Source organism: Centruroides sculpturatus, unplaced genomic scaffold (assembly GCF_000671375.1).
Source record: "Centruroides sculpturatus isolate CEXI.00-Female unplaced genomic scaffold, Cexi_2.0 scaffold65, whole genome shotgun sequence".
NCBI lineage: Eukaryota > Metazoa > Arthropoda > Arachnida > Scorpiones > Buthidae > Centruroides > Centruroides sculpturatus.
In genome coordinates this window covers 1,024,314-1,036,420 of record NW_019384327.1, presented here as the reverse complement: position 1 = coordinate 1,036,420, position 12,107 = coordinate 1,024,314, and the positions used below count along the sequence as shown (strand labels likewise).

The following is a 12,107-nucleotide window of genomic DNA, read 5'->3' as shown; positions in this document are numbered from 1 at the left end:
AGTAGTTTCCCTTATATAGATAGTATTTATAATAATTGTTTAAAAATTTTAAAGAATGAAGGTGTAATTTTGGCCCCATCCTTGACAAATAAACTTTTTCATAATATTAAAATACATACAAATTCAAATAAAATAGATAAAAAAGAAAAAATAGGTACTGTATATATGATAAATTGTAAATGTAATATACCAGAAGTTTATATAGGTGAAACAGGTCGTAAATTAGAAAAACGTATTAAAGAACATGAGGCCGCCATACGGTTAAAAAATAATAATTCACCATGGTATAATCACGTAATTCAGAATAATAATTGTAAATTAGATAAAAATAATGTACAAATATTACATAATGAAAAGAATATTTATAAGAGAAAATTTAAAGAGCATGTTGAAATAATGAAATATAATAATAAAAATAACAATCAATTAATAAATGTATCTAACGGAATGCAAATAGATCAAAGATGGTATTCTGTAGTAGAGGAAATTGACAGATGATGTCATGACGTAGAATAGTCAAAAAGGGGTGTGTCATTTAGAATTGTACCAACGACGGACCGTTGAACAGAAGCCTAGAGTATGATTTATTGTAAACGGTATGTTACTTAAAAATTAAATTTTATAAGTTATATTTAATCACAATTTTAAGAATCTTATGTAAAATGTTTTTAAAATTTATTTTTTAAAATTTTTTGGAATGATTTTTTAAAATTTGGAATTGTTGTGTATAATTATAGATAATGTTTTAATCTAGAATAATATTTATTATAGTAGTTTAGAAATACGACCATAGACAATCAGAAAACGTTACTAAATACACTTGATATGAAAGTGCTAATGAAATGTGAATCCAAGCTGTGTACCTAAATGGTAATGAAAAACTAAAATATTAATTGTTACATTGGTAGTTTTACTCGCATAAGGTTTATTATAATATTTATATTTTGTAGTACTGAAGAGGGTTCTTTAATAGGACCAAAATGCATATACAGTGATTAAATAAAGAGAAGTAATTAGCTATCTGCTGTGTGATGTTCTACCGCTAAACCGAAAATTTATATATTTTTCGTGCGGATTTACAGAGACTTTATAATATTTATATATAAACAGCAGTCATAAGAAATTTAATTAATATTTATAGATAATCAGTATTTGATCCTATCTCTAGTTACAATTATTTTTGGCATTGGAAGTATGATTATTATTTGTGAATAAGTAATAATTCTAATATCAGATTCATTTTGTTTAAAAACAGTCTTTTTGTCATCACAATTCATTGCCATAACTTCAGAATTATCTTTTGTATCTTGTAAATAATACATACATATTTGTAGAGATTTTTCTCCCCTGAAAAAATATCTTGAAAATGTCAACCATTAATGCACTATCAAGCTTTAGTACCTTTACCTTATAATTTAAATTTTAGTACTTTCATTAAAATTTATATAATTTTCACTGAGACAATTCTCTATAAATCTATTAATTAATCATTGAAATCATATTTTCTTTTTTCTATATAATTTTGAAAACTAAAAATACAAACTGCAGTGTATTCTTATTTACAGTGGAATTTGAAATGGAAAATCAAATTATGGTAGAAGTGTGGCCTAAGATAACTAGCAGCCATACCAATTTCTTTTCTTCCAACGCTAAGGCTCAACTCACACATACCACTTTAAAACTACATGCAAACCACAAACGATGGTTGCTTGTGAATGATAATGAATATATAAACAAATGAAAGTAACTCAAATTGACCACTTGCTGAAGTCATGTTCGATGACAGCTGCAACATCTGGTTGGTATCAACCATAATATTGTTGCCATTGGTGGTTTAATGCAACTCACACAGTGTGATAGGCCTACCATACATACCAGGTGCAGGTGATAAATGATCATGTGAATGTTTGGCGTAAAAACCATTTACTCGATTCCATTTAATCTATATATATAAAATTACATGTCCTGACTGATTCATCATCACCCAGAGCAAATGGTTAGGAGGTGAAAGTTAAAATTTGGTATACAATTAGGGCACGTCATGAGAATGGACAGTATGAAGGGATTTTTCGATATTCCCCTCATGAAGGAGAGGGAGAGGATTAAGGGCTAGTACAGATTAGGCGTTGGGCGTTGCATCAAACGTGCATTAGCAGCATACACACTGTGCGTTTAGCTCGATGTTCAACAACCGTTCACACTGGCTCAGTTTGGAAATGGACATGAAAGTAATTGCTTGTGTGTGCCTCCTCCATCGTCACTATAAAAGACGATGGCAGAGGCAAAGAGAATTTTGGGTGCACCCAATATTACGAGATAGACTGACGCATGGAATGTTTGTAACGTTGTATGCAAAACTAAGACAATATGAACCCAAGTTTTTTAATTCTTTTAGAATATCTATAAAATCATTTGATGATGGCTGATCTCTTTTAGATTTCATCAATAAATAGATCAGTATTAAAATGACCATTCTCCATTTCGGCCAATGTGCATCCACTCTACTCGAAAGCACGTGACTGAAAGTACAACAACATGGCAGCACACGTATCTCAAAGCGTGCGGCTAACACCCATGAAACATGCATTCTAACCAAAATCTATCAACGCGCATTTGACGCATGCTTGACCATAAGCACGCATTTGAGTGTGTACATCTATGCAGAAATCTTGGTTCTTTAAAATGCACATTACCAAAGTGCACGCTTCAAAAGCCTAATGTGTACACCCTAAGACTTAACCAGACAAATGCTTCTACTGTACTATTTTAGATGCAATTTTTTGTATTTTTTGCAGAAAATCAAACATATTTTTAGACCATCTAAAAATTCTTTAATTAGTCTCAGAAGAGGAAGACCTAATTCATGCACCTGATGAAAATGGGTATGATCAGCTATAATCTAATAATGTTAATCTTCACTATCGTTATTTTTTGTCTGAGCAATGCCAGGCTCATCTGCTAGTACAGTGGGTGATCGGTTAATGAACAGATTGGATAACAAACACTTTTGCAAAAGATTTTTATGTTCGGACAACAAACACGTGATCAGATAATGAACACCCCACAGAACAAACACAAGAAGAAGCGATGTAAAATAATGAATACTGATTGGTCTTCCTTGTCTTCGGGCAACAATTCAAAACTTTTCGGAGTGTGGGAGATGTCGATATCGACGCTCAAGCCAGTATATACCAATTGGATAGTATTCCTCTGAACTTTGAAACTCTCCCTTGTAATTCCAGCCTTTTATTTTTCTGACAAAACAATTCTTTTATGTATTCGCAAGACTGTCGGGTAGGCACTCGTTAAGTTTTGCATCTGTTTTTCTTTTCAAAAGGTGAGAGTATAATAGCAAAGGTAGAGAGTGGGCAGAAGATGCCTAATGTTGCTGGGCAGTATGGCGTGAACAGGTCTACAGTAGGCCACAGTTCAATCTTATTTAAGAAAAATACTGTATAATCAAAAAGACTGAAGCAGCTAAAGGAGTAACAAAAATTACATCTGAGAAATAAAGAACATCAAAGAATTCATAATGGAACCTGAAACAGACCTGACACAGAACATCAAGAACTCTTGAATGAAAAACACCAAGAAGCTCGACGAGACATGTTTTCTTCTGAAAAAGAGGATTAATGCCGATATCTGTTATTAAAGATCCTTTGAAGAAGTGGGAGGATGTCAGAACAACAGTCTTAGAATGGCATCCAAACCAGGTTGAGGCTTGGGGATTTCTACAATTGCAATGCTATTAATTACTTATGAAAAATCCTGAAGAAGAGAGAAAAGCAATCAACATTAGACAGATTTTTTAACCCTTTCAAATGGAAAAACATGACTAATAAAAATGCAAGACTGTGTATGTATGTATTTTTATTATTACATATAAATAAACATAGTAAGAAAGTATATATTTTTTTATTTTTGGAGGTCTCCAGAACAAATTAATTAAATTCCCATTAAAACCTATGGTAAATCAATAATCGGTTAACGAACAATTTGGATAGCAAACAAAGTCTTGGAACGGATTATGTCCGTTATCACCCACTGTATTTAGTGTAAAATGGAGATGGAGTGTGATTCTTTTTACACAGAGTTATTTATAGCACAAATTCAAAATTTATAAACTCTTTAGGACTATACAAATGCTGTTTGTAGCAACTAAACCGAAAAAGCAAAGGCATGGGAAACTTTTTTGAAGGAAAGATAAAAAAGAGAAGAATGATTTAACTGCAATTATTCAACAATTCAACGCATAGCATCTTATTAAATTGATTACTACTGGACGTTTAAAGGTTTTGGAGTGTTAACACATAGCATCTTTGCATTTATTATACTGCCATTGTAATTCATTTCTGGTAATTAGAAAATAATCAGCAAATTTATCTAGAACTGTTCAATGATCTGTCCACTCAGTAATGCATGTAATTTTCAAATGGAATAAAATCTGATGCCATTCAAGTATCTTCGTTAGTTTGTACTTTCCCAACTAATGAAAAAGTAAGTGAAACTAACCTTTGTTTTTATATTCTATAATTGAATGAACTCAAAAACTTCTATTTTGACTACAACATTTTCTTCAGCATAATAAAAACCATAATAGAGCTTATTTTTCTAAATTCATTTTTATACTAAATTTTTGTGGTGTGGTTCTCTGCTATCAATACAAACCACTAAACCATGGTAGTGAGTGGTCATTTCCTGCAATATCTATCTTCAGCAAAACCACAAAATAAATGCAGAAAAGTGGTACATATGCATCAAACCTAACTGCAGTCAGAAACATGTTTCCATAATTGGCCACACGGCAGCATTCACAGTCCAACACTTGATACTAATTTAATAATACAAAGTTTTAAAAATCCCACAAAATAGCTTATAACTTTAAGAAACTACATTGTGCAATTGTGAAACTAAATTGTAAATTGTACATACATGGTGCAAGAATTTTGTATCTTAGGAAAAATGTTTATTTTTTAATATAACATTAATTTAAAGTAACATTATTAGCCCCAAGTGTATTCTCCATTTAAATAAATTTAATACATTTAAATAAAATGTTATACAGAATTCAATTAATGAAAATTAAATTTTGTAAAAATTTTATAAATTTGCAAATTTTAAAAAATAGACTACCCTCTAAGAAATATCTTTTTGAACTTTAAAAAATAGATTATCTACAAATTATGTAATCTGTAAACAATCTATTTTTTAAGATTGAAAATACTAGTGTTTATAGACATTCTGTAACTCAATTTTTGATTAAAGCCTTATCAGATTATATTAGGCTATATTCAAGCTGATTTTCTAATAAAATCATTGTAAAATGATGCCAAAAAATGAACCATTGCATGCTAAATCCAGTGTAAAGTTAACTAATCATTTTCTGTCTGAATTTCTTCAGCCTTACTTTTTTTTTACCTAAGCAACAGCACTTCATACAGTCAACTCATCTCGTCATAAATGAAATCTCTTGCTGGACGGAATCGAGAGAGCAGATGGGTAGAGAGAGCATTTGTATGTCAGTAGTTATTGTAGACCACAGTATAAGTTACTTTTAAGCAATTTGCATATGTACAGATTGTGCCAAAACTCTCCATACAATGCACAAATCAAGGTCACCCGTAACCGAATAAATAAAATCATCGAACACTGGTAGTTTGGTCATTGGTTCGTGCCCGACTGATGGGCTGGCATCATGCAGCGTTCTGGGTTTCTGCATTTGTCTAACACCTAAACAGAATCCAGTTTCCATGTAGTCCTGCTAGAAATTACCCCGTTGGCAGATCACCCATGTGTTCCATTGCTTTATCTGTCAATCCACTGACGCAAATCTTTATGCTGCGAATAAAGCTACATTTCCCCTTTGTATGTATGGAAACTTTTGAGACACCCTGTATACACATCTATAGAGTTATGTTTCATACTGATTCTATTCTTTTTTTTTAATTCTCCACAAAAATTAGTAGATATATATTATATATATTAACTAGAGAGAATTAGAGAAAGAATAGAAAGGTGATTGTTGACTTTTTCCTTTACATGATTTGTAGATTTTGCTCCATTTCAGTTTACGAAGTATTGCATACTGCATTATCGTTACGGGTACGTACCTTTTTGTATATAATTCTTCTAAAATAGCCCATTCTCTAGCTATATCGTTATTAGATGCTTTAGCTTGCTGCGATGACAAATATCTATTCACGTCTCTTGCCATTTTTCAACAAAATATCGCAGGTCGAACTTCTAATACAAACTACTCGTTTCTGTCGAATCACGCCGGTTGAAAAATGCGTCGGAGGTCGCCACTGTCGCCGTATGAAGTACTGTAAATAGATTAATAATTTGTTATTTAAGCAAATGTTTTTCTGATTTAATAATTAATTAATTTGTTTATAATTAACATTTGGCCGTTTAAAATTCAATATATTTATACAAATTAATTATTATAAACATTTTATGATAATGCTGGTAAAAATAGCGGTATACCGTTGTCAAAATCTGAATTTATTTACATAATATAAATCCAAATTAAATAATAGAAATTATAAAAGTAAGTTGTTAAAATGAAAATGTCTGCCGTCTTACATTTCTGTGAAACAGACTACATTATGTAATCTTTATATTGAATTAAGAATAAAGGCAATTTTTCTGTCGTTAGCAGCGGCGGCCCGTGATAAGCGTTGCGGAACTGCAAAGAAAAATAAAATCACAAAACGTTATTGAGTTTTATTACATAGTGATTATATAAATTATTATACACGGTTAAAATCAACGTTTTTATCAAAACATTATAGAAAATCAAATCGATTCTATTACGGTTGTTCACTACTGCGATATCACTCCATATTAGCCACAAGCCGTCACTGATAATCAGTTTTTTAACTCTACGCTTTGTACAGGGATCTTATTTATACATACTGTGGGTTCGTGCAGGACCACATTGGAGAGCGGGGTGGTGACATATTTGGAACGGACCACTCCCAAAAATTACTCGAGTTTTTCGATCCCGGATTCCAGAGTGATAGTTTAAAAACCCTGACAAAAAGAGAAAGTGGCCTATCCACGGATCATACAAAACTCTACTAGTCAGCGCCAAACGCTGATGTTTGGCAACTACGCATTTAGGTGTTGGAGACGAAGAAAATCCAGAAAACATGCTCTCAGCATGGTGATCAGGCGCAAACTAGGTGATCAACTACCAATGCGCAGTGGTTTTAACCAATCCGCTACGGGGAGGCAAAATGGAAGATGGTGTGTATTTGTATGATCCAAAATTCATATTAATCGAGTTAACGTATTTGTTTAAAATACCCGTTCGTCACATGTGTCGTATGAGCTAGACGACATCATATTTGATATAGTGTAACCAAGGATTAAAAACACAAATACATGTCAGTGGCGTAGCGTGGGTGTCAGCCGCCCGGGGCGGAGGAAAATTTCGCCCCCCTTATTTAGGTATCTCAATTTAAAAGACTAAAATTCAGTTTCGTCACAGAATAAGTAATGAAAAATTCCGTGCTAATGTTGCCACCTTTTTAAAATCGCCGACCCGGACGGCAGGTGAAGTTTGTTCGAATAGAAGTTCCTGACGCATGCGTATCATTTTGCAATGCGAAGAATAATGTGCAGTGCATGCTGGTTCTAAATCAGTTACAGTTAGCGGCTAGGGAGACTTGGATAGGAGTAACGCAAGTGACTTAGCTGTATTGGATATTGGAGGTGTATGGGTATGAATTAATTGTACAAGCAAAAAAAAAAGGTCAACAGGTCGCGCACGATATCCCCGGACGGCTAGTCGATTCCAGGTCTATCCAGATGGATTTAACACTATTCCGTGCTCATTTCAATCGGTCCAAGTCGTAGGTGGACGAAAATATGAAATGAAATGGTTCAAATTCTTACAGGATATTATTATTATTTATTGTGAAATTTTGCCGTCTCCTAAAAAGTGCCCCGGCCGCCCCTGCCGCCCCCACTACGCTACACTACTGATACATGTACTGTATATATATATTCTTTACAATAAATATATATATGAATATATGATTTGTAAAGAATTCATATAGAAAGACGGAAATGAAGGAAAATTTGGGGACAGCTATCAATCATTTTACTTTTTTTTCTTGTTTACCAATTCATTATTTAGTAAATATTGCTCGTAAGCACATAAAATAAGTAGAGGTGGAAACCATGGCAAGACTATGATATTGTCGTTGAAATAATAACGATTTTAGACAAATATATCCATGCTCAAGAGGGACAAAGATGAAGTGGGATCTCCTCATCTCATTTGATAATTTTTTAAAAATTAAAACAAACAAATTATGTTATTTTTATTTTAACTTAAGTATCTTGTACTTTTTAGTCGAATCCAAAACTTCGTCACATTTTTATAGAATTTGATATTATCACGTAAACACTTCATTTAAGAAGTTTAACACTTATATATACTACGAAGACATTGTATTTATTGTATTAAGAACGACTGACACGAACCAGAACGATGTTCTCAGATTCCTTTAATTGGGAAAGAAAAAACCAAGATTAATAATTTTATATATGTATGAAAATTTTAGCTCAAAAGTGATAATTTTAAATGGCAGATAAGATAAATTGCATCTTCAAATCTGGCAACTTTACTGCCATCATGTTGGTGGTTAAATCAATTATGGCCAATCCATTAGCGGAAGGAAATGAGTTACAGTTATTCCAAATTATTGAGCATTAATGTTAATAAACAATGTTTTCGCTTTTTATACTGTCAGCGTTTTTATTCAAAAATAAGCTATTCCCCATTCGAAAGATTGGCAAGTATGTAAATAGGAGCCAGTTTCCCATAGAAATTTATCCTGTGATGCATCCCTCCGTGCAGATCGTTCAAGTGTTGCGTTGCCTTATTAAAACAAGTTATCTTCTATTTAGGAAGATAATTTTTTGCGACGCGAATAAATTTAATGTTAGAAGTGTCGCAAGAGGCAACAAATTAGAGACCTCTTCACATTACGACAAGAGGAATTGAAAACTAAATGTAAAAGAAACGTCGAAATAAACAGAAAAGTTTAAAAAATTAAAGACATGTCGGATAAAGAAGAATAAGACTGGAGATAATGTTTCAAGAAGTATATTGTTCATTGCTTTCTAGCCTTTAGTTACATTAAATTTTTGTGATAACCTAGCCAGTTACTTAAATTTCAGGGCTCATCTCACCAGTGAATATGATATTATAGAAAATTTCTTTAGTTTATTTTGTATCTAAGTTTACAAAATAACAATGATGAGATAACATCAGCTTCTTTAATTGTGATGTGTTCGTGGTTATTTTAATCATTTCATGTAACTTTTATGTATATTTACTTTGTTACCTTTATAAAAACACCAACTGAAAGGGGTTCCGAAAGAGTCCGAAATGCATTTTGAGTGTGTTGTATTCGTTTTAGATTCAATCATTGTAAATTTTTTTTATTCTTTTGTAAACTTAGACATAAAATAAACTAAAGAAATTTTTTGTAAAATCATATTCACAGGTGTGATAATCCCTGAAATTTAAATAACTGGTTAGGTGATCACAAAAATTTAATATTTCAAGAAGTATTTTGAAAATAAAAAAGCAGCAGAGGAAGAGCATCTCCAGGATAAGGACATTTCACCGCAATCGCCAGCTTTAGATATCCAGTATTGCAAGTTGATGGTCGAATGAAAGCTAGAAGAAGAAAAGTACAAGGAGAAAACAGGAAGTCCTATGAAAAAATAAAGAATTGGAAAGAAGAACGTAATGAATAAAGAAGGCTTCCAGATATAAAAAAGTTCCAGTACTCTAAAAAAGAAGCTTCAAAACTTACACTCAGAGTTGGAAGAAATACAGAAAGCTCCGGAAACAAGCAGGTCCGTGATATCAAATATACAGTAGAATTTCCAAAACCGACTTGTACTTATCGGCCAATTTTCTTAAAAAAATGTAGCGAAAGCTTTTATTTCAACAAACTTAAATCACACAGATGTGTGACAAGTACAAAATGATAAGTGCCAAAAAATTAATGCTTCGTAAAAAATATTGGAAGTAAAATTGTACAGAGTCGGAAACATAGTCAGGCCGGGTTTATACGTGCATAGATTTTCTGGCGCCAGTTATCACTCTAGTAAAACTTTTTCACTAGTTACTGTTTACACACAACTGTTAAATTTTCTATTTCAATTTCGTTTTTCAAATGCTCAAGTATCAAATCATTTATATTACTTTTCTGGCTGTTATAACAGAGGAAAAGTATGGCGATCCGGTAAAAAATTACTTCCGAGATTTTTACATTTTTGGACTGAGGACACCTTGAAACGTCGAGAAATGCAAAATAAATTCGGGGAAATTTCTGTATGTATGAATATTAGTGTGTGTGGCACGATTTTGTTAAACCTCTCTGAAGCTTAATTAATAGTTCCTGTATTTTTTTGTCTAAAATTTCTAAAATTTCGCAGGGAGGTTTGTTTATTAGGGCATTGATGCTATTAAATTTCGGTGGTTAAAGGTCGACGGGGTGGGGGAGATAATGGGGGTCGGACTTCATGACGATTTTACTCATTATTAACATTTATCGTTTCTTATAAAACTCATCCCTACCCTCAAAATTAAGCTTTTTGCCGTTTTATAATAGTTAAAAATATAAAATTTTTAAAAAATAAACTATGATAACATATGGCGCCACCAAAATTTTAAACGTCTCCTGAAAAGTTAAGCAATCGTTGATGATTTATTTTAATCTTAAATGAAATTTGTGTTTAATTATCAGACATGTTGTGTTTTCTTACGTAGTAACAACAATACATACAGTACCTAGTAATAAAATTAGCCTAATAGTAAAAGCACAACTTTCGGAAGATAAATCTTCACATGCACAAATGGATGGGCATGACAGTTCGTGTTTCACACGTGCAACTAATACTGATACAGGCGTGTGATTCATCCCTGGCGTGTCAAAAGTTGGAAGTTTCGAATTTTACATTTTTGCATGCAACGATGCCACTGGCGCACCACGACGCTTCATGGTCGTTTCTTGTTTATTCTGTAATAGTTCGGAATATTTGATAAAATATGCAAAATAATCAAGAATAACTTCCATACTGAATGTTTTTGCAAGAACTGTTAAAAAAACACTTAAAATTACAATTGTGTTTTTCGAACAACATTATTACTTTCTATCTATACAATAGCGAGGTCGCGGCTGAAGTTTTCATCTGTAAAACGTCAAAGTCGAACGTCGAGCGCCTCCATCTTGTAAACGGCGCTTGACGTTCGACGTCCACGTTTTAGAGATGAAAACTTCGGCCGCAACCTCGCTAATACCTCTCGTAATTGCAGTTACAAAGCCTTGCTTATTTCCAGCCTGTATTTGAGACAGCAAAGATATAGTGAACTTGAAGATATATCATGTATGCTGATGAAATTGTTAGTAGTTGTAAATTTATTGAGAGCACAGAACTGTTAAAGTAGGCCTTCTATGCTACCTAACTAATAAAGTCCAAATGGGTTCGCCGACGTAACGTCACACCAAAATTAGTCATTAGACTTTAAGTTGGCTCTGCTAATGAGTATGCGAGCAGATTGTTGTATACGTTTGTGTTAAAATGTCTCATGTTTCTGCAACTGCGTGCCGTGGTATGTTGATAATGCTGGAAAGCGTTGTGGACATTTTTTTAAACAGTTCCGACACAATTTCGCGTTTTGGTATTTTTTTAAATGCCAGAGCGCATCGTGGCACATAAGTAGCCAATAGGTAAAATATCTTGTTCTGTAAAGATAAAATGCGTTCTGATAATTTTTTTCGCTCATAGAGCGTTTTTAATCTTTGAGCCTAACAAAGATCGACGTGGCAAATTTAAAATAAATATAAAACCTAATGCGGAATTCGTTTTTAAACAGATATGCACAGCTCTTTTCCATATTCTATTAGAGTTAAAAATGGAGAAGATTTAGAATGATTGGAACGATATATCAATACAACAGATGAAAGTTTAGAATAGTGGCTGTTTGTTACATGACTAGAAGTCTCGAAATGTTTGATGATTACTATTTATTACCAGTAATTATAAATTTACTGTTTGTCAATCTGTGATTAATA

The 12,107-nt window shown here is 32.6% G+C and overlaps 1 protein-coding gene across 1 annotated transcript in view; it reads right to left on the bottom strand.

Annotated features, from left to right (window-relative positions):
* Positions 1-6,310, bottom strand: part of LOC111628270 (26S proteasome non-ATPase regulatory subunit 13-like) — a 43,538-nt gene extending 37,228 nt beyond the window's left edge. Inside the window, exon 1 of the mRNA XM_023372020.1 lies at positions 6,111-6,310. Coding sequence (XP_023227788.1) covers positions 6,111-6,214 — 104 coding nt within the window. The 5' untranslated portion in view covers positions 6,215-6,310. The remainder of the gene's footprint in view (positions 1-6,110) is intronic.
* Positions 6,311-12,107: the final 5,797 nt, after the last annotated feature.